The sequence below is a fragment of the Erythrolamprus reginae genome, chromosome 3 (assembly GCF_031021105.1).
Source record: "Erythrolamprus reginae isolate rEryReg1 chromosome 3, rEryReg1.hap1, whole genome shotgun sequence".
NCBI classification, from domain to species: Eukaryota; Metazoa; Chordata; class Lepidosauria; order Squamata; family Dipsadidae; genus Erythrolamprus; species Erythrolamprus reginae.
Genome location: NC_091952.1, coordinates 77,166,712 through 77,190,933, shown reverse-complemented (window position 1 = coordinate 77,190,933; position 24,222 = coordinate 77,166,712). Strand labels below are relative to the sequence as shown.

The window sequence follows — 24,222 nt, the reverse complement described above, 5'->3', positions numbered from 1 at the left end:
CCAGAGTTTCAATGTCTCTTTCGAAGTGTGGTGACCAGAACTGGATGCAATACTCCAGTTTACATTTACTGTTCAGGAGTTGGATACGGAGATTAAATAAAATTAAGATCACATTTGAGCCAAGCTACTGGATTAAAGAAGGCAGACATGTAATTTTTTTAGGAATAATACAGAAATGGCATTACTCTTCTAGAGGACGTTTTGCTTTCCACTTAAGGATGGCTTCCTGAATTTTTTATCATGAAGTCCCAACTATATACCAGCCAAGTCCAATCCTGTTTAGCTTTTTAAGATCAGGCAATGTTAAATGGAACTTAACTATCAAATTTATATCTTCTCTCACTATCTGTGTTAATTGCTTCTTAATTGCTGAAAGTCATTTATTATTTCTGGAAGCCTACCATTATGTACTTCCAGGTGTGTTCCTTCATAAATGGATGTAATTTTTTCTTTTTCTTTTTATTCTGAAATAATTTTATAATTTGTTATTATTATTTTATTATGCTATAATAAAAGTTTCAGTCTAATGCCTTTTCAATCTAATGCTAATAGCCTTTTCTCTAATGTCTATAAAGTATAATTTATAAAAGAATGAAACATCTGCAATGAAATTACGATATTATTCTCATTCACAGCAAAAGAATGGTTTGGGATAAAAAAGAAGAAAACTCCTAGTTGTTAAGAAAACATTCCCAATATACAAATAGTGAACCGTGAACAATAAACCATGGATTTAAATGGATTTAGCCATGATAGCTGACCTATCGTTAAGAACAAACTACATAAAAGTGAAAACACAATATTCTTCCACCTCTTTTGTGCCATGCTTGAATTGGGAAATGATTCGAGGCTCCAATTTATTTACTCATCTGTCAAATTCATGAGTCCCCATTGCATGGAAAGGGACTCTGGACAGCATCTAACAATCCAAAGAAGGACTATTGCACTGTTTCCCAACCTTGGCAACTTGAAGATATCTGGACTTCAACTCCCAGAATTCCCCAGACAGCATTCGCTGGCTGGGGAATTCTGGGAGTTGAAGTCCAAATATCTTCCAAGTTGCCAAGGTTGGGAAACACTGGACTATTGGATACCCCAGAACTTTAGAATTACTGACAATTAGAAACCTGGCAAAAAGAACACAACAGGTGGTGATGGCTCTTTTTGTGTTTCCTTTTTATTTTGAAGCCTTGGTGACCTGCAACCCTGATGAATTCCAGTGTGGTGATGGGACCTGCATCCATGGAGCTAAACAGTGCAACAAAGTGCACGATTGCCCTGACAACAGTGATGAAGCTGGCTGCGTTAATGGTAGATATGCTAGGTGTGATAAGCCTGCTGGCATGGGGTGTGGCAGAATACACTGTTTCAAAGTGCTTAGATGCCAGGGATTCCCAAGAAGCAAAAACCAATTCTCCATCTTAGTATGCTGTGCTGTTTAGCATATTCCAGCAGTGAGGCCTCATCAACGATACCTTTTGTCTTCAGCAGGCTTTGTTCTAATCCATCACATCTAAATATCCTGCTGATTAACCATATCTCCTTTTTTTTTTGCCTAATTACATTCATAATGCATCTTCATTTTCATGTACCTAATCTAACTTCAGCTGCTTTTCCTTCCTTGCCTGACATAACAGAGGCGGCGTGCGAGAGTCCCACCAAATTTCAGTGTAAAAGTGGAGAATGCATAGAGGAAGTCAAGGTGTGCGATTCACACAGGGACTGCAGGGACTGGTCCGATGAGCCTGTAAAAGTTTGTGGTACAGTACCTTCTTATTTCTTCCTCCATTTTTAACAAATCTCTTCCATGCTCATATGATTAGCACTACCAGAAGAGGAGCATCAACTACTATTATCATTCTTCTTTAGTTCTTGTGCTTACCTTGTCTTTGTGACTTGTGGATGAGGGAAATGGAACTAAGCTTTCATTCTTAGTTTCTGGAATCTTAGATTCTTGGAAGTTTACTTTACTTTACTTTACTTTAGCATACTTTAGTTTACTTTACTTTAGTTTGCTTTAGTTTAGTTTAGTTTACTTTACTTTATTAGATTTGTATGCTGCCCCTGTCCGAAGACTCGGGGCGGCGCACAGCATAGCAGTAATACAATACATTACAAATCTAATAATAAAAAATTAAATCCATTTAAGAAGACATTAATAACATAATAAAACCCCTAACTATGCAATCACACATATTCAACCTAATCTATCATGCAGTAAGGCCAAAAATATAATAAAAAGGGAGAAATATGGTAATTATCCTCGTGCCTGGCGACAAAAGTGGGTCTTCAGCATTTTACGGAAGGCAAGAAGGGTGGGGGCTATTCGAATCTCTGGAGGGAGTTGATTCCAGAGGGCCGGGGCCGCCACAGAGAAGGCTCTTCCCCTGGGTCTCGCCAGCCGACATTGTTTGGTCAACGGGACCTGGAGAAGGCCAACTCTGTGGGACCTAATCTTCCGCTGGGATTCGTGCAGCAGGAGGCGGTCTCGGAGATTTTAGATTTTGCAAATTCTAGGTGATGCTCTGCATGATCTTAAATGAAATGAAATGAATCCTGGGATGATTACAAAAAAAAAAGAGATTTCACTGCATCACAGAACAGAAAATTCTCAGTATTTGGGTCTCCTGCTGATGCTAATTATTTTTTTTTATGGTTCTTGTGAATTGCAAAAAAAGTTTATGTGCTTAATCAAGATAGACAATTTCTTTTAGCCTCTGTTCTTTAAAAAATCATGTTGAAAAATTGACACGTAGGCCTACTTCGTGAATGGAGAAACGGGCCCATGACTCCTCTGCTCTTGTTCACAGAAATCACACATGTATAGCATTAGCACTTAGACTTATATACTGCTTCACAGTGCTTTACAGCCCTCTCTAAGTGGTTTATGGAATCAGCATATTGCCCCCAACAATCTAGGTCCTCATTTTACCCATCTCAGAGGCATCATTTATACAAAGCCTCTCAGGGCCATCCAAGGCAGGCATCTATTATGTCATGTGGCCTTAGTTATGTACATCGAGGTCAAAAGCAATGGATGGCATTCTTCATAAGTGCTGGGATGGGGCCATGAAAAACGCACCATCAGTACGAATTTCCATCATTGGATTTTGAGTTGCCCCAGTATGTTCCTAAGGTGGAAAGTAAATTCGTGGAAAAAACTGCAGATGATACTGTTCCATGAAAAAAACCTGTATGGCAGTTCCTTTATTAAAATGATTTTTAATAAAGATAAGAATTTTTAATTTTATTGCTTTTAATAGTTTTTTGCTTTTAAAATAAGAGAAAAAGCAAAAAAAGGAACATTACATTATGTGTGTCTGTGTATTTATAATATATTTATATGACTATCATCTTTTTTTTAAACCTACTGAATTTTTATAAATGAACCCCATATTTTCTTATATTTATCCATAGGAAGTCTCTGTCTATAGGAAATCTGCTCCTGGATCAATAAAAACCCTACAAGTAATAATATACTGAGAAAACTCATTAAAGCATGTCATTTGAGGGTACATGATTTGGAGGCTTATTCTAAAAAACCAGATTGCAAATTACATAATCAAAGAAGCTTAAACTAAATAATACCTATCAACATTTTTTTCTCCTCCAGCCTGCTTTTTTATTGATGACAGGTCATTAATTGATACAATGTATTAATTGTGTAAGAAATGTAAGATCCCATTCCTGTAAGATGAAATACATTCATTTTAGCCAATGAGAAAATAATGGAACTGCTGGCCCTGGTTAATATGTCCTTGATCATTAAAAAGATCTAAGTCTGTTCTCTTGGTTCTGTTTTCAGTTGAGGATATATTTAAATTGTTTGAATTTTAACACAGCAGCTGTTTATACTGCTGCAGTTTTATTGCCTGTTATTTTGTGGCATTTTAGAGGTCCTTATAATTTACATAGCATCAGTAATGAAGAGCTATAACAAATTATTCCTGGGTTTATATGGTGGTGATGTGTTCTTGGTCATTAAAAGGATCTAAATCTGTTCTTTTGCTTCTGTTCTCAATTGAAGAGGATATATTTAATTCATTTGAATTTTGACATAGGAGCGTTTTTATATTGCTGGAATTTTATTGCCTGTTATTTTGTGGCATTTTTAGAAGCTCTTATAATTTCCACAGTATCTGTAATGAAGAGATGTATCAAATTATGCAGCACCTTGGTTATATTTTATGTCTTTTTATTTTATGCCCACATTGCATGCACATATTGCATGACTGACTTTTTAGGCTAATTATGAGAGTTACCCTAGTATAGATGTGTATAACCTGTGTGCTTTTAAAAGTTGTAGGACTACAATTTCCATTGTAGTTCTTTGCCAGTTATGATTGAAAATCTCAACATCTTTTGGAAGCATTCTTTTTTAAATAGATCCATCTGGACTGAATAAATTTGAAGAAGCTGAAATTAAATTTAGACAAAGCTTGATCCTGAAAAGCCAGTGGCCAAGGTCTCAAATTCTTTTTATCAAGTTTAGTGTTCTTTCAAAAAGTGTGATCTTGATTTTGCATCACAATTTTGATACAACCTCTAGATTAAACTACTTCATTGAACTCTATGGTCTGCCTTTGAGAGCTTTTCAAAAATTCAACTACTTTTGACAATGCTTGCCTGGGTTCCATTTTGTGAAATTCACTATGGAATATTTTAATTTAAGCCTTAAATGATCTTAGACAGATATGCCCAGTTTTAAGGACCCTGTAGAGAGACATGGCCTCTCCAAAAATTAGAATAGAATAGAATAGAATTTTTATTGGCCAAGTGTGATTGGACACACAAGGAATTTGTCTTGGTGCATATGCTCTCAACGTACATAAAATAAAATATACATTTGTCAAGAATCATGTGATACAACACTTAATGATTGTCATAGGGGTCAAATAAGCAATGAAGAAGCAATATTAATTAAAATCTTAGGGTATACGCAACAAGTTACAGCCATACAGTCAACATGGGAGGAAATGGGTGATAGGAATGATGAGAAAAACTAGTAGAATAGAAGTGCAGATTTAGTAGAAAGTCTGACAGTTTTGAGGGAATTATTTGTTTAGTAGAGTGATGGCGTTCGGGAAAAAACTGTTCTTGTGTCTAGTTGTCTTGGTGTGCAGTGCTCTGTAGCGACGTTTTGAGGGTAGGAGTTGAAACAATTTGTGTCCAGGATGCGAGGGGTCAGTAAATATTTTACCCGCCCTCTTTTTGACTCGTGCAGTATACAGGTCCTCAATGGAAGGCAGATTGGCAGCAATTGTTTTTTCTGCAGTTCTGATTATCCTCTGAAGTCTGTGTCAGTCCTGTTGGGTTGCAGCACCAAACCAGACAGTTATAGAGGTGCAGATGACAGACTCAATGATTCCTCTGTAGAACTGAATTATGGTTAAGTTCTAGTTTTAATGTGAAAGAAGGGAAGGCTATTGACGCATGTGATGTACTGCTGATCATATTGATCAATTAATTTAGTTATTCTGCTTAAATGCAATCTAATTGACAATTTTGTCCCAGTTCCTGGGACAAACCCATTAAAAGACCAAATGAGGTCCTCTGGTTTAGAACTTGGCTGTTTTAAAAACTATTTTGCTCCTTCTGAGCCTCTTTGGATGTTAGGATCCCTGTACATAACTCTAAAGTGTATGTCTCTTCATCTGATGTAATTATGGCATCTTTTAGGAGTGAAGTCCTTTCTGTAATAGTATCAAATATATGAGGAATCCTCCACTGAATTTTTACTTTAAATCTAAATGTAAAGGTAAATATTGTGGGCCTGTTTTCTATAGAAAGAAGAAGAAAATGGTGTGAATGTGAAATGGTAGCTGTTCAAGGAATTTTGTAACTAAGGTCCCGAGACAGCGGAGGAATTCCAACGCTTCCTTCTTATCCCTGTGCAGTAAACCAGAAATCCTTTCAATTAAATATCAGCAGGGAGCAGCATTGGAATTAGAATCTAAGCAGAGGCATCTCTGGTTAGTACTTGGATGGGCGATCTCACAATATTCTAGTACAGTTCTGCAAGATAAACTGGGAAGTTAATCAGCACCCAAGCAAAGGCAATGGCCAAGTCTATCCATTTTGCTACTGAGAAACAACACAGAAAGGTTGTCTTAAATGTTAAGGGAAATTAACTTTTTTCCAGTATTGGAGTGAAATTTGGTAAAAACGTACATTTGATAATGAAACCATTTACCACAAGGCAGCTCCCTGAAGACATGCTAATCACATATTGTCTCTATTCGTGGTCTCTATTTGTTTATTTATTGCATCTATTGGGGCAATACAAGTCCAAGGAATAGGGCAGCATAGATGATATATGGTACAAAGCTGAAGGGATCAAATCCTGTGGCTTAGAGGTTAATTCTCTGCTTACAAGGCAGATGCCCAGGAAAGTATGGCTAGCTGATGAGGCCAGAACAAGGCCTAGTCTCCCTTAATTTTAAAAATTCAGCAAAAACATGTGACATATATTTATTTATTTATTTTATTATTTATTTATTTATTGGATTTGTATGCTGCCCCTCTCCGCAGACTCGGGGCAGCTAACAACAGTAATAAAACAGCATATAATAATAATTCAATACTAAAAACAGTTAAAACCCCATTATTATAAAAAACCAAACATGCATACAGATATACCATGCATAAAATTGTAAAGGCCTAGGGGGAAAGAGTATCTCAATTCCCCCATGCCTGGTGGCATAGGTGGGTTTTAAGCAGCTTGCGAAAGGCAAGGAGGGTGGGGGCAATTGTAATCTCTGGGGGGAGTTGGTTCCAGAGGGCCGAGGCCGCCACAGAGAAGGCTCTTCCCCTGGGTCCCGCCAAGCGACATTGTTCAGTTGACGGAACCCGGAGAAGACCCACTCTGTGGGACCTAACTGGTCGCTGGGATTCATGCAGCAGAAGGCGGTCCCTGAGATAATCTGGTCCAGTGCCATGAAGGACTTTATAGGTCATAACCAACACTTTGAATTGTGACCGGAAACTGATCGGCAACCAATGCAGACTGCGGAGTAATCAAACAAACAAACAAATAAATAAATAATATACATTTCTTTAAAATATAGAGTGATTTGCTGAACCTAGACTATTGCTGAAGTTATATGCCTCTTCACCACCAGCCTTTTGTGTACAGACAAAGTACACTTTCAATACATGGCCCATTCACCCTCTGGGTTATAGTAAAACAATTAAGAAACTTGGCATTCTAGACTAGAGAGAATAACATGGCCTTCCGATGCCAGGAAATTGGTCTGAAAGTTATTCTTCTTTACTGTTGAGTTTATCTTCCATGTGATTACAGTATTTAACTACAATGTATTACTGTATGGTGCTTAGAACCCATTGGCATGCAGTGGCATGGAAATGTAAAACAGATATACATGCCAATTAAAATGGAAGATGGTCTCGAGATTTAAGAGTCTCATTTGGCATAATTGGCTTGTGATGCATGGTGTAAGCAAGAGTTATGGACAGGATCAATCTGAATTGTTCAGCAGTAGCCCAAATGCACCACCATATTTTTAACTCAGCAATAAACTTACTGCTGCTAATAACATTGTGAACTGTGGCTTTCTGCTCAGAATTGGGGAATTTGCTACAAAATGTGGTGGATGTTTTTTTCAGTGCAGCATATTCTACCAGTTAATTTTTTTCCCCTCCTTGTCTTTTGCCATTAAATGAAAGAATCAAAAGAACTGCATCATCTGTTTTTCTGTTGAGTTACATATCTGGGCTAGTCCAACCAATCTTCATAACCCAGTTTCTTAGATATTTAATTGCACAGCAAATCTCACAGTAAAAGAAAAACATTTTTGTTCCTCACTTTGGATAGGTTAATTGGAAAGACAAGTGAATGGTTGTTTCAAGAATTGAAATGACTTCATTTGACCCCTGTGGCAATTAACATTGGGCAGTGTTTTCCATTTTAAATTGGGCAGTGTTTTCCATTTTAGTGTCTACCATTGGGGAGCTAATGATCAGGACTCTGCTCGTACAAATTTCCAGGTGTGTGCATGATTTTCACAGGCAAGGATGTTCTTTTATTCAAATGAAATATATTGCAAATGTTTATTGGGCACCATTTGGTCTTAGTAATGGCCAACAATAGATAGGACTGGACATGTGGATTCCAGTGGGTTGGCTTTTTTTTCTTTTCAGGAAGCATTATTATATTATAAAGTTATACAACTTTAGCATAGTAACAAAGAACAGGATGGAAGAAAGTCTCAGATAGTCGGATCTAGGAATAATAGAATAGGATAGATTCACCCTTTTGATCCCCCCCTTTTTTTATAATGGTGCATTTACAGTTCCACTGGATTTTTAGAAAAAATACAAATTTCCACCCAGCATTACCCTGGACTGGCAATGTATTATGCTTTTAAGCTTTTTTCAATGTTTGCAATTCTAATTTTTGTGTCTCTTATAGATTCTTTAAATAAATATCTAACCCTTCACTAAAATAACCTTTGCCGATGCGGTGACTTCTAGATGTGAAGGAATACAGTTCTTACAGTTGTCTCCTATTGGCAATGCTGGCTCTTAATTCTAGTAAAATGAAACTTTATATATCTGGAAGACATCCAGTTGATAAAAGTTGAGCCAAATGCACTTGACATTTCTGGATCGCTTGCTTATTTTATAGTACAACCTTTCATATATAGTCCTGATCCATTAGAAGAACTTCCTTGCCAAATTCTAAATGGGATTCTGCCCATTTAGGATCTTAAACATGGGCTTGGCAATAGAGTTAACTACTGAATTTAACATCTTTCTCCCTCTGTTGTGCCTATGAAGTGAAAGCAAACAATACAAATGAGCATCTTTGAGTTCAGGTACAAATTAAACCAAAATTGCATGAGTAAGTTGTCTTAAGAAAAGTTCAGATCACTGCTTCTTGGGGGGAAAGGGTTTTCATGTCTATTTAAATAAACCTCCTTGGAATATCTGAAACCATTTGTCACTTTGAAATGTCAGGCTTATGCACAGAATTCAGTTTTAATCTAAATAATGTCACTCTTCTAGATGTGAATGAATGTGCCCTGAACAATGGTGGTTGCTCCCACATTTGCAAGGATTTGAAGATTGGCTATGAATGTGAATGTCCCCCTGGATACAAGCTTATGGACAAGAAAACATGTGGAGGTAATTTGCATAGAAACATAAGCCATCACTATGTCTTTGCAAACTGACATACTTGCTGATGTCCCATGATCTGATGGTTTAATATCAAATTACCAATTATTCTAAACTCTCTTTTCTAGATATAGATGAATGCGAGAATCCAGATGCATGTAGCCAGATCTGCATTAACTACAAGGGGGACTATAAATGTGAATGTTATGATGGTTATGAGATGGACACCCTGTCTAAAAACTGCAAAGCAATAGGTAAGAAGATGCTTGATTCCATTTGGTGTGGATCTGTGAAAAATCACCCTATTTCATCATCAATTTATAAATGTCCATCTTCCTTGCCTATGTAGTAACTGTACTTTATCCCCATCCGTCTCAAAAATTCCACAGCTTCCTGGACCATCTGCATTTTGACATATGAGTCCAACCTTCTGGATTACTTCCCCTGTTTTCATATAGATGTTAAAAAAAAACAGGGGACAAGGACTTTGCATCATTTTTTAATCATTATTTTTTTAACTGCCTTTTGCTATTATCTTTTTCTTCCCCATTTTAAAAATTGATTAAATATTAAAAAGAAAAAAAATCACAAAATTTTAAAGGTAGACAAAAACTAGAATTTTCTGATCCAGTGATCCAGCAAAGAACTGGATTAATAACAACATAGTGCCTTCTGTGCCAAATCCAGAATGTCATAGTTTTTTTACCCAGAAGAGCACATGAGATTTCATTCCTTCCACAATATACTGTGCATATTCCTCTTCCTCACTTAAATCACCAAGGCAAAACAAAGCTCTGGTACCTTTCTATGCTGCAGATAACATCTATTATGCCTTCAACTCTGCTTGTTTTATGTTATTGCTCTTTACAAAACTCCAGAGTGGAGACAGCAGGGAAAGAAACAAGTAGGATTGGGAGTGGCAGACTTAGCTTCTTTTATCTTCTAATTTGGTTACAGGTATTTTCTTCTTTATCTGTTTAATATTGGATAGGGTTTAAACCATCATGGGGGGCAAATACTTCTGCCAATGGATATTTCATAAACAATAAAATCCTTATAAGAACTTACTTCTTCTTTTATTCTTTTAAAAACCATAAAGGGGCATAGCAGGCCTTTCATGCCAATTGGGAAAGCTGGATTTCAGAACAGGAGAAGCACCAAAGGAGAATGCTTCTGACCTGATCTGAATCAAAGTGAGCTAGCCATCTTAAAAAATGTAATTTGTAGGAACAGGGTGTCCAGCAAACCTGGAAAACAGGGAAATCAGCAGTTTGGGAAATATCAGGGAATTATCAGGGAATTCGTGAAAAAAAATGGAATAAATCGTGGGTGGGGAAAACTTATTAAAATGTTTAAAAGTCAGGGAAAAATCATGTTAAAAAACCAGATTGCGCTGCCTGGCAGAGTCAAGCAAAAATGAGCAAAACTGTGGCAACAACTTGCTTGCTCAACTACCAATATTTCTCCACGGCTTAGCCATTTGATATGACATAATCTGTGACTGCGCCTTAACTAGATCGCAAGTTACAGGGAAATGACAGGGAAATATCAGGGAGTTTCGAAATGCTTTCTCCCAGGACACCCTGAGGAAAAAGGTATATTTTCCATTGTCATATACAGTAATACCTTGTCTTACGAACTTAATTGGTTCCGGGAGGAGGTTCGTAAGGTGAAAAGTTCATAAGACGAAACAATATTTCCCACAGGAAACAATGTAAAATCAATTAATGCGTGCAAGCAAAAAAAAATAGCAAAAACGGCACTCTGCTGGGCGCCGCCGCCCAGCTGTCACCTTTTGAAACAGCTGGGCGTTTCTCAGCGTTCTCCCGAATGCCAACCCGGAAGTTCGGCAAAAGTTCGGGTTCGGGAGGCCGCCAAGAAGCCCCGCCGCCCGGCTGTCACATTTTGAAACAGCCGGGGGGGCTTCTTAGCGTTCTCCTGAACGCCGAACCCAAACTTTTGCCGGACTTCTGGGTTCAGTGTTCGGGCGGCGGGTTTGTAAGGCGAAAAAAGTTTGTAAGAAGAGACAAAAATTTTCCAAACCCCGAGTTCATATCTCGAAAAGTTCGTATGACGAGGGGTTCGTATCACGAGGTACTACTGTATTTGCATTTATACATTGGTCTGTTTAAAAATATAGATATGTGCTGAATATCCCCAACTTTCTTCCTCCCAGGGCACAGTTGTGGGAGTGACGCTTTTGTTCTCCCAGTGAGGAAAAAAGTTAGTGAAAATAGCTAATCAATTAGAGCAGTGTGCCTAGAAAATGAAGATCAGGACTGCAGCCACTGCCAAACCTTTTTATTCTAACAGCAGTTTTGAGGTTTTTCCAAAGCTGGCTTTTTAAAAGCTATGCTATATCCTAAATTGCTTATAAAGCTATGATTTGCGGATTCCTTGGCAGGAAAGAGCCCATACCTTGTTTTCACAAACCGCCACGAAGTTCGCAAGATTGACCTGGTGAAAAAGGATTACTCTCGCATCATCCCCATGCTGAAGAATGTGGTTGCTTTGGATGTGGAAGTGGCAACAAACAGGATATACTGGTGTGATTTATTCTACAGGAAGATATACAGGTGCGGGATTTCTCCAACTGCCCAATATACCCTCCATCTTTCCACAGCGAGAAAATCAAGCTCAGATCTATGACAACTTAATGGAGGGGTGGGCAACTTTGCCCCCCTTATGACCTGAGGACTTCAACTTCCTGAAATCCCGTCTGGTTCAGGAATTCTGGGAGTTGATCTTCACTGGTCATAAAGGAGACTTAGTTGCCCACCTCTGGCTTAGTGGCATCAGAAATATGTCTGTTAAAAATATGCATCTTTGGAGCCTACTGTCCTGATGGATGTGCCAAAACAGCACGGGTAAAGGTTCCCCTCGCACATACATGCTAGTCGTTCCCGAGACTAGGGGGGTGATGCTCATCTCCATTTCTAAGCCAAAGAACTAGCGCTATCTGATGACAATTCCATGGTCTTAGGGCTGGCATGACTGAACACTGAAGGCACGTGGAACGTTGTTAACCTTCCCGCCAACGTGGTCCCTATTTTTCTAGGTGCATTTTTACATGCTTTCGAACTGCTAGGTTGGCAGAAAGGTTGTATCTGATTAGGATTTGATTTTGTGTAACAAAGCTGATTTATTTATTTTATTATTTATTTATTTATTGGATTTGTATGCCGCCCCTCTCCGTAGACTCGGGGCAGCTAACAACAGCAATAAAAACAGCATATAACAATCCAATATTAAAACAGTTAAAACCCTTATTATAAAACCAAACATACATACAGACACACCATGCATAAAATTGTAAAGGCCTAGGGGGAAAGAGTATCTCTGTTCCCCCATGCCTGGCGGCAGAGGTGAGTTTTAAGAAGCTTACGAAAGGCAAGGAGGGTGGGGGCAATTCTAATCTCAGGGGGGGGAGTTGGTTCCAGAGGGCTGGGGCTGCCACAGAAAAGGCTCTTCCCCTGGGTCCCGCCAAGCGACATTGTTTAGTTGACAGGACCCGGAGAAGACCCACTCTGTGGGACCTAACTGGTCACTGGGATTCGTGCAGCAGAAGGCGGTCCCTGAGATAATCTGGTCCGGTGCCATGAAGGGCTTTATAGGTCATAACCAACACTTTGAATTGTGACCGGAAACTGATCGGCAACCAATGCAGACTGCGGAGAGTTGGTGTAACATGGCAATATTTGGGGAAGCCCATGATTGCTCTCGCAGCTGCATTCTGCACAACCTGAAGTTTCCGAACAATTTTCAAAGATAGCCCCATGTAGAGAGCGTTACAGTAGTTGAGCCTCGAGGTGATGAGGGCATGAGTGACTGTGAGCAGTGACTCCCGGTCCAAATAGGGTTGCAACTGGTGCACCAGGCAAACCTGGGCAAACGCCCCACTCGCCACAGCCGAAAGATTTAGGTCTAAATTGCTACCCTGCCCATCCAACCCCCACTGTGTTGTTAGTAATGGCTCTTTCTGGTTTTGAGTAACCATCAAAGATGAGTTTCCTGAGGACCAAATTCTGGGAAAGGTGATTCCAAAAAACAGGAACTTATTAAAGAGTAGGATTTCCCAACCTTGGCAACTTTAACACAGGTGGACTTCAACACCCAGAATTCTTCAGCCAGCCATGCCCTGTCTTGGTTGGGAAATTCTGGGAGTTCGTAGTCCACGTGTCTTAAAGTTGCCAACATTGGGTAACCCTGTTATAGAGGAAGTAAAGATTTTACTTTGTTTTTTGAAGTAAATCACCTGTTGATCGCAGTGAAGCAGCTAGTTAGGAATTCATCAACTCTTGAAAAAGGAAAGTAAGCAGAAAGTGACAGAAAATATTTTGGTAAGCTTCTTTGAGCCTTGCAAAATGGAAAAAAAAACAGGGTCTGCCCATTCATATCTGAGTGTTATTTAATGTGGCACTTCTCCTACAGCTTGCTGATAGCAAAAGTCTGTCAAGTTTAAGATTCGAGCTTCTGTTATTTTCTTCATCGCTGCTAACTGACAGGTTTGTCTTGAGACTTTGAGCTCTGGTATAGCAGTCAGGTTTTTTTTAAAAAAAAAAAAAAAGAATAATCAAGGCCAATTTGTGTACTTGCGTGAAAATTGAATCAGAAGGGAAAATGTCTGTCTCTGATTTACTCCATGGGCAAGAAAAGAGAGAAGAGAATTACAATGTTCCCTCGATTTTCGCGGGGGATGCATTCCGAGACTGCCCGCGAAAGTCAAATTTCCGCGAAGTAGAGATGCGGAAGTAAATACACTATTTTTGGCTATGAACAGTATCCTAAGCCTTCCCTTAACACTTTGAACCCCTAAATTGCAATTTCCCATTCCCTTAGCAACTATTTAGATTATTACTCACCATGTTTATTTATTAAAGTTTATTTAAAAAAATATTTATTAAAGGCAGACGAAAGTTTGGCGATGACATATGACATCATTGGGCGGGAAAAACCGTGGTATGGGGGGAAAACCCACAAAGTATTTTTTTAATTAATATTTTTGAAAAACCATGGTGTAGACTTTTCGCGAAGTTTGAACCCGCGAAAATCGAGTCCTTACAATAACCAGCTTTGCTTTCAGCTCTGGTCTGAAAGCAATTCAAACAAAATAAATGAGGAAATTGTATCTTACTGGAGCCTCTTCCTATAAATTGGTGTGAACCATGATTTGCAAGCCATTATATTTAGAATTTTCCACTCAGGACAAAATGGGGAAAAGTGGGTTTTAAGTTGAATGACCATACCAGAAAACCATTCATTCTTGTTTCAATTAAGAGCAAACTTAACCACATTAGCTCTGTCCACACTGAGCGCTCTTACACATGGTCCTGCACTAATTTGCATCCACACCAGACACTCTTACACTGGCTAATTCACATGCAAAATGCCACATGCCTTAGTTAGGAAGAGAAGGGCGCCACCTACTGCATTCTCAGAAGTACTGGAAAAGCTTGGGACAAATGGAATAGAATAGAATTTTATTGGCCAAGTGTGATTGGACGCACAAGGAATTTGTCTTGGTGCATATGCTCTCAGCGTACATAAAAGAAAAAGATACATTTGTCAAGAATCATGTGGTACAACACTTAATGATTGTCATAGGGGTCAAATAAGCAATGAAGAAACAATCAATATTAATAAAAATCTTAGGATATGAAAAGTACTAGAGATTGCTTATAGCTGGAGAAGCCGTGTTGAGCCTCTCATCAGCCAGAAGAGAACCACACACTGCATAAATGAAAGCTAGTCACAGCCAAAGAAGCAAAAGCTTTTGTCAAGTTAATGAAAATTATCTGGGACACAATGACACAATGAAAAATGAGGCAGAGTTTCCATTTAGCATACACGTTGCCCCTTTTTATTCTCTCCCCCTCACACTTGTAATAAGAATCAAAATATTTAATGAAAATGTAGGAACTTCTCCTTTGGCTCACAATATTTTTCTTCTTGCATTTTCATTCCTCAACGTTCTTAAGGACTCTGAGGAGAAGAGCAAGAATATCCCAGCAGTGTCTCCACATCCGCTGATTCCCTTTCAGAAGTACTTCACTCTTTCTCAGTTTGTTAGCTGTTCAGCCTCAAAGTGATCTGAGCCTTGGCCTTGCATTTACTCCACTTTCTTCCCATTGAAGAATTATTCTGTGGTGAATGTCACAGGGAGAAAGCTTACATTCTTTTCTAGATTCTCCATAAAATAAATTAACTTAGAATGCATCCTTTGGTATTAGGGGGAATCGGTACAATAGAATTGTGTGGTACCTAGTTCTGAGGAAACATTTTCAAATCATATTAGTTAGCTGTTGACCCACAAACCAAAAATTGTTTTCTTCCGATCTGAAAAGTAGCCAGTCCAAGATCAGGAAGATAAAGAGGACCTTTACAATCCAATAGGAGGGTAATTCTGGATGACCTAGGATCTGAACATTATGCGGCCTGCTGTTTTCCTGGCAAATACCGGACTTAATTTTTTTCACACAGCAGAGACAAGATTGACCATACAAAAAAGATGATTTAGTTTAGTTTTCTGAATTAGTTGGAGAGACCAAGATATAGTCATCAAATGTACAGGTACTGTGTTTGATATTTACACTCAAACTAGGTAGTATTTGCTGTTATAATTCTGTGCTTTTGATACTTATCAGTACTGATATTTTTAAAAATGCATGCATGCATACATACATACCTACAGTAAATTTTTGTTTATTTATTTATTTCTTTGTCCAATACACAATACATATGGAAGAGAATAGACATGAAGTAATATACATAAAGATAATATGTAAGATAGAAGAGAAAGTATATGAGAGGAAGAAAATATATATGATATATGAGATAAAGGAAAGACAATTGGACAGGGGACGATAGGCACACTAGTGCACTTATATACGCCCCTTACTGACCTCTTAGGAACTTGGAGAGGTCAATTGTGGATAGACTAAGGGAGAAATGTTGGGGGTTAGGGGTTGACACTATTGAATCCGGTAACGAGTTCCACGCTTCGACAACTCGATTGTTAAAGTCATGTTTTTTACAGTCAAGTTTGGAGCGGTTAATATTAAGTTTGAATCTGTTGCGTACTCTTGTGTTGTTGCGGTTGAAGCTGAAGTAGTCGTTGACCGGGAGGACGTTGCAGCATATGATCTTGTGGGCAATACTTAAATCATGTTTTAGGCGCAGTAGTTCTAAGCTTTCTAGACCCAGGATAGTTAGTCTGTTTTCGTAGGGTATTCTGTTTCGAGTGGAGGAGTAAAGGGCTCTTCTGGTGAAATATCTTTGGACGTTTTCAAGGGTGTTGATGTCCGAGATGTGGTATGGGTTCCAGTCAGATGAGCTGTATTCGAGAATGGGTCTAGCATAAGTTTTGTAGGCTCTTGTGAGTAGTGTGAGATTGCCGGAGCAGAAGCTACATAGGATCAGATTAACAATTCTAGAAGCCTTTTTGGCGATATTGTTGCAGTGGGCTTTAGCACTTAGGTCATTTGATATTAGTATTCCAAGGTCTTTTACTGAGTGTGGGTTGGCTGTGAGAATTTGTTTATTCAGTTCATATATGAGGTTAGGATTCTTTTGTGAAGAGTGAACTTTTTTCATGGAATTATTGGAAGGGAGTGTGCAGGCAATGAACCTAAATTAAAACTTAAAACCCTGCCTGATAGATGACTGTTCATGCTTAAACCAAGGAGGCCATCATCTTTCAGGATAATTAGTTCCATTGTCCATTGTCCAACTGCTCTTTTAATTAAGCTGTTCTTACCATTCAGCTTGAATTTGCCTTTTTATAATTTATTATTTTGCATCTTGAAATCCTGAACAACAGAATCTTGGCTTTCTTTGAGTCACAGGTACAGGAAAGTCCCAACTGCAAGTCCCTCTCACTCTTTCTCTTCTCGAAGCTAAATTTGTAGGACCCAACCTGTAACTCCCTAATCATCCTTATGTCTTTCTTTGAAACTTGTTCAGGTCTTCTGAATCGTTCCTAAAATGTAATGCCCAGAACTAGACACCATATTTGAGATGGGAGTGACCAAAGCAAAATTGAATAGAATTTTATTTCTCATGAGTTGGAAACTATAATTCTGTCACCTATAATTTCATTTGCCTGCTTTGCGGCCATCTCACGCTGCCAACTTATATTCAAATAGTAATCATAATTTGAGCCTCTCTTTCACAAGTACTATTGCCAAGGCATGTAATCCCCATCCTTTACCTATGCATCTGTATGACTGAAGCCTTGTTTAAGTATTCTTCTTCATTTGAGTAATAATTGTGTTAGGGGGAGAGCTGAGCCTGATTAGCCCATCCATAGAGAGTGCCCACTTTTGTTACCTCACTCTTGCAAACATCTAAGCAAAATGATAGGTTCTACAGCCTACCTGCATTATTTTGAACCTGATTGAAAGCCTATGTACAGAATGGACTTTGTACTTTTGAAGTTTCCATGATGTGATAGCAATAGACATCAAGATTCGCAAAGGAAACAGCATGTTTTTACTACAATTAAATTGCACTGCCAAATCTGGTTTTGCTTATTGCATTTAGAACAGGGATATATAAAATTAATGTAGGATTTTATGCCTTGTTTGCTCCTCACTTTGTTTGCTTTGCCTCCTTGCGAGGGCATCCTTTCTTATACCATTATCACCCCCTCCCCTTTGCCCTATTCAGAGTTAAATGAGTAATTTGAGTCTCCTCTCTATAGTGCCTACATAGATAAGGCCAGTGACACAGCTGAGCAGATGGTCCTGATAGACAGCCAGTTACACTCTCCGGAAGGTCTGGCAATGGATTGGGTCCACAAGAACATTTATTGGACGGATTCAGGAAACAAGACCATTTCTGTAGCCACAGCTGATGGGCATAAGAAAAGGACACTTTTCAACACTAACTTAAGTGAACCCAGAGCTATTGCAGTGGATCCCATACGGGGGTAGGTATGAAAGATTACTCTGCTATGTATTACTGAATGTATTGTTCTTTCAGCCTTGATCCTTACAGTTCTCACCATTGCAGCAATCGGTATCATTAGAATTTATTTTATGGGGGGTACATTAGTTTTTGTAGACTATGATTTTAAAGAGAGACAATACCAACGAAATGCATAGTATCCGTTCTACTGCTCGTTGTATGTTTCTACTGATCAGAGGTGCTTTCGTCTACTTTCTATTTTCAGAATTCAAATTGGGCTATTCCAGTCTGATTGTGATGAAATTGCAAAATAATAATAATAATAATAATAATAATAATAATAATAATAATAATAATATTGCTATATAAAATGGATTCTTGTTGTTAGATGTATTTATTCAGATCCTGTAGCCTGAAACACAAGAAATTGTAAGATTATGATGTTGGGCAATCAATCACTGTGGATTTTCTGCTTCTACAGTAACCAAGTACTATACTATATAGTGTTACTATATAGTAATACATAGTTGTTGTGGTTGGCTCTGGCCCAGCTCCTGCCCCAAGGAATGTGGAGGTGGATGTGGGGGAAACATCCACATGCCTGTTTTGCTCCCGATAGAATCTCCCGACAAAGTCTCCTGTGACGAAGGAAGCGTGAGTGGCAGGGAAGAGGGGAGTTTGGCAGACAGCCCAGGAGGAGATCAATCATCCTTATCATCCCTGGATTCTGAACAAGAACCTATGACAGACCCACGCATGCATATAGTGATGCATAGGAGAGAACAACTGAAGGATTGTTACAGGAGATAAGTTAGGCCACCTGTGGTTGGGTGGGGCTGCTGTAATTAGTGCTACAGATAAAAAGAGCAGTGTGCTGATTTAGCCTCGTGGAAGTTTATCTGATTCATAGTTTCATCAAGATCATGGTTTTGCTGTTTACCTGTTCAAGATTGTGTGTGGACTTTCCGGACTTTGGAATTGGACTCACTTTCCCAGTTACTGGGTGAGAAATTGGATTGCATTTAACCTGTGCCTTGTGTGTACCAGAAAATCCCTTTGACATTTAAAAAGGGAGTTTTTTCTGCTTTTCTGTTGATAAAGACTTTTGTTTTTCCTTCTATTGTGTGGTGTGTGTCTTTTTGGACCAATTACCCTGTAATTATGGGCGGTTGGGACACGCCGGAAGAACACATTACTTATAGCAGTGTTTCCCAAGCTTGGCAACTTGAAGCTATTTGGACTTCAACTCCCAGAATTCCCCAGCCAGCATTTGCTGGCTGGGGGATTCTGGGAGTTGAAGTCCAGATACCTTCAAGTTGCCAAGGTTGGGAAACACTGACTTATAGTAATACTCTAAGTATTAAATATAGTATTACTCTTTACAGAATTTGATCACCTTGGTACATTCATGTCCATTCAATAATACATAGTTACTTCAAACAACATTGTATTTGTAAATCTGAAGGAAAACTACTTTTCAAGTAGCATGCTGTCTTCTTTGTCTATTGCTTTTTGTAGATACATGTATTGGTCTGACTGGGGAGACATAGCAAAAATTGAGAAATCTGGCTTGAACGGGATGGACCGGCAAGTGCTTGTGACAGACAACATTGAATGGCCCAATGGAATCACACTGGGTATGTTGGGAAACTGGAACCAGGTCATTGTAAATTTTCAAATTATCGTAATCTACAAATAAAATATAGGGGTTTTTTTCCATATTGAGTCTAAGCATTGATTAATCCAGCTTCATTTTGTTTATACTGTTTAGTAGCAATTCACCATAGCCCTACACGTTTCCCTGAATTATTTTAAGAGTCATTTTTACCTCATGATTCTTGACAAATGTAATATTTTATTTTATGTACACTGAGAGCATATGCACCAAAGACAAATTCCTTGGGTGTCCAATCACACTTGGCCAATAAAGAATTCTATAATTCTATCTATTCTACATTTGCCCCCTTACTGTTTTCCCTGCTTTGAAAGAAGAAGATAGCTTTTGAGAAAGAGGGAAGGGGAGAGAAATATACTCTCCTATATTTCTTTCTCTGCATAATTTGACATTTCCTACCAATTAAGGAGGAAGGAGGGGGTTCAGACTGACAACATCAGCATTTTGATGCAAGTCCTCTCCTTTAATGCCTCATGACAACACACTGAGATGTCACACACCACAAAGCTTTTATTTCATTATCATCTCAGCGTTTGCTCAGAGTCAGGCTGCATGCAAATGTTAATAATAACAGCAGCAAGATCCTGTGAATGCTACTGACCCTTCCACTTTCAATTAAAAGAGAGAGAGAGAGATTATTCCTTCACCTGAAATGTGTTGATTGCTATGTTTTTGGAACCAGATCTGCAAATAAGGTAGTATGTTAATCCCAAGCATTATCTTCTCAAATTAATTATGCAGAGTACTGATCCCCTACTTCTGCAAGTTAATGTAATTATTTTTTTAAAAAAGAACACCAACTGCTAATATTAGTGTTCATGGAGAACTCAAGTGGTTAGACTATTACTGTGGTTTCTCAGATATCCTGGGCCTAGAAAGCCTAGAACTAAGACGCCTTAAACATGATCTAAGTATTGCCCACAAGATCATATGCTGCAACATCCTGCCTGTCGGCGACTACTTCAGCTTCAACCACAACAACACAAGAGCACACAACAGATTTAAACTTAATATTAACCTCTCCAAACCTGACTGTAAATAATATGACTTCAGTAACTGAGTTGTCGAAGCGTGGAACTCATTACCGGACTCCATAGTGTCATCCCCAAACCCCCAACACTTTACCCTTAGATTATCCACGGTTGACCTATCCAGATTCCTAAGAGGTCAGTAAGGGGCGAGTACAAGTGCACTAGAATGCCTTCCGTCCCCTGTCCTATTGCTCTCCTATATCTCCTATACCTTTCTTCTATTCCTATATCTATTCTTCTATTATTTCATTGATATGTTCTATTACTATATCTTCTTTTCTATTCTTTCATAGATATATTTTAATATGAGTATCTCCTCTATAACCTTCATCATGTATTTTACTATGTGTGTATATATTTGTATTTGTACAGTATTTGTATTTATTAGATTTGTATGCCGCCCCTCTCCGTAGACTCGGGGCGGCTCACAACAGTGATAAAAACGGTACATAGAGACAAATCTAATAATTAAAATCTAAAATAGCAATTATACATATAAAAAATCTAAAAACCCCAGTAAATAAAAAACATACATACAGTCATGTTGTGCACAGAAACTACATAGGCAAGGGGAAGATGTCTCAGTTCCCCCAAGCTTGACAACAAAGATGGGTTTTGAGGATTTTACGAAAGGCAAGGAGGGTGGGGGCAGTCCTAATCTCCGGGGGGAGCTGATTCCAGAGGGTCGGGGCCGCCACAGAGAAGGCTCTCCCCCTGGGTCCCGCCAAACGGCATTGTTTAGTCGACGGGACCCGGAGAAGACCAACTCTGTGGGACCTAACCGGTCGCTGGGATTCGTGCGGCAGAAGGCCATCTCGTAGATATATATATACACCCACTAAAACTCTCATTGTGTATTGGACAAAATAAATAAATAAAAATAAATATCTTCTTCATGCATCTATTTAGTATCTCTGCAGTGTTTCTGAATCTATGCTGAAAACAAGCACAGGAAATAGTCTTCCTGAAAGAAAGTGTCACTTCGTGATTGCTCCAGTGACCACAGACTGGATCATACACTGTGATCATATTTAAAAACACATTATCTGTCGTACTTAACTAACATTGCTTTCTTCTTCTCTCTGAATTGTTTTCATAAAATTGACTGAGTTTTCCAGAATCCTAACGTAGTAAAAAAGAAAAGATAGCAAAAATGCATACACATGGACAAAGCTCAAACACAGAGATATAATCCTACCTTTGATATGTTTGCTCTTCAGATTTGCTGAATCAACGTCTCTACTGGGTTGATTCCAAGTTGCACTCGCTCTCAAGTGTTGATTTCAATGGGAGTAACCGGAAAGTTCTCATCTCTTCTGTGGACAATCTGAGCCACCCATTTGGACTGGCTGTGTTTGAGGTAAAAAAATAAAATAGAATTATGGGCCTGAATTGGATGTCTATTTAGTTGGTGGTCCTGATCTTCTTGGCTTTGTTGCTTTCACTGGGAGGAACTTTAAACATCAGGATGCATTAGAATTTCTGTTCAGTTCAACATGCACAGAGGTTGCTTCACATCAGGGCTTCTCGGTTATTTTCTGTTAAGCCCCCCCCTAGGAAGAAGTAAACATTTTGAGCACCCCAACTCTCCAATCTGGGCCCCAATGGAATTTTAGTGTTGATATGTATTATTTTATTTATTATAAGCTGCAGGCATACTATTGGCTGGGGAAGGCTGCTCTAGCCACTTACCTGAGAGTAAATCACACTGAACTCAATGGAGTCTGTTTTCAGTTAGGCAGGCATAGACTACTGTGGTTAGGGCCCTCTTGATATGGGGCCAGGCCAGCTTAATCAAGCCGATGTTTTGGGGCCGCCAGCTTGGCCCATAAGCACCGCCTCTGCTGGGCACTCACAATGCATGGTGTGGAAGGAGGCTTTAAGGTGGCATTCAAAGCTTGCGCCCAGCAGCAAAGGATGTTCCTCCTTGTCTAGCAGCAGGTTTGCCACGCCATTCATGGCCACTGCGGTGCCCGCTGAGAATAACAACAATAACAACAACTACTACTACTACCGTGTTTCCCCGAAAGTAAGACAGTGTCTTACTTTCTTTTTATCCCCAAAAGCCCCACTATGTCTTACTTTCGGGGTATGTCTTATATTGGAAAAAACGGCGCGCGCTGGAGTCAGAAAAAGACATAGACAGATGGGGAGGGAGCCGGCCGGCCGGCGAGGCCCGGAGTGCGCTGCCAGCTGGGAGGGAGGGAGGCGGGCCCCACCCCCGCTGCTTTCCCCGCCGCGCCGCTCCCAAGCGCCTTCCTCGCCCTCGCTGCCTTCTCGCTCTCCAGGTCCAGCTAGATGAGAGGGAGGCTGCAATACCCCCGTGTTTCCCCGAAAGTAAGACATATGTCTTACTTTCGGGGTACGGCTTATATTAGCCGACCCCCCCTGAAACCCCCGATACGTCTTACAATCGGGGGTGTCTTACTATCGGGGAAACAGGGTACTACTACTACTACTACTACTACTATTATTATTATTATTATTATTATTATTATTATTATTATTATGTCAGTACAACACAGCAAACTAGATCATTATGCTGGATTTCGTATTTCATCACCACCTAAGCACTTAGGACTACATGATGTAGCAGCGAATTATGCTTGCCGATCCTAGTAAAGCGGCCTTTTGCAATTGACAGATGGAGATTTTGTCAATTCCGATGGTTTTCAAATGTACGCCAAGATCCTTTGGTACTTTACCCAGCGTGCCAAGTACCACTGGGACCACTTTCCCGGGCTTATGCCAGAATCGTTGCAGCTCGATTTTTAGATCTTCGTATTTCACTAATTTCTCTAGCTGCTTCTTCTCAATTATGCTGTCTCCTGGGATTGCGATGTCCATGATCCATACTTTCTTTTTCTCCACAATCAGGAATTATTATTATTATTATTATTATTATTATTATTATTATTATTATTATTATTATTTATTAGATTTGTATGCCGCCCCTCTCTGAGGACCCGGAGCGGCTCATAACAAATAATACATGAGATACAAATCCAATATTAAAAAACAATTTTAAAAACCGTTATAAAAAACAATCATACAGTCCAGACAAACCATACATAAAATGGAACAGCTAGGGGTATGTTGATTTCCCCAAGCCTGGTGACATAGGTGGGTTTTCAGAAGTTTGTGAAATGCAAGGAGGGTGGGGGCAGTCCTAATCTCCAGGGGGAGTTGATTCCAGAGGGCCGGGGCCACCACAAAAAAGGCTCTTCCCCTAGGCCCCGCCAGACGACATTGTTTTGTCACGCAGAACCCACACAGCCCCCTGGCTGCCTTCTCTTCTGGGTTTGGAGCAGCATGCAGCTGGGAAAACACTCCCCATCTGGGGGAATTAATTGAGAGGGACCACGCATGTTCCCCGGGGTCACACACAGTAGTGGGCTACTGCATGGACGGTCCAGTGAGCAGTCCCAATTGGAAAAATAGAGACGCGCATGCATCGCCATGTTCCCGAGG

General features: G+C 39.4%; 1 protein-coding gene across 1 annotated transcript in view; it reads left to right on the top strand.

Moving 5' to 3' along the window:
- The window catches only part of LRP8 (LDL receptor related protein 8), a 298,893-nt gene that overhangs the window by 255,950 nt on the left and 18,721 nt on the right, over nt 1–24,222 (top strand). The window contains exons 6-13 of the mRNA XM_070745919.1: nt 1,189–1,311; nt 1,638–1,760; nt 9,028–9,147; nt 9,267–9,392; nt 11,543–11,714; nt 17,840–18,067; nt 19,564–19,682; nt 21,972–22,111. Coding sequence (XP_070602020.1) covers nt 1,189–1,311; nt 1,638–1,760; nt 9,028–9,147; nt 9,267–9,392; nt 11,543–11,714; nt 17,840–18,067; nt 19,564–19,682; nt 21,972–22,111 — 1,151 coding nt within the window. The remainder of the gene's footprint in view (nt 1–1,188; nt 1,312–1,637; nt 1,761–9,027; nt 9,148–9,266; nt 9,393–11,542; nt 11,715–17,839; nt 18,068–19,563; nt 19,683–21,971; nt 22,112–24,222) is intronic.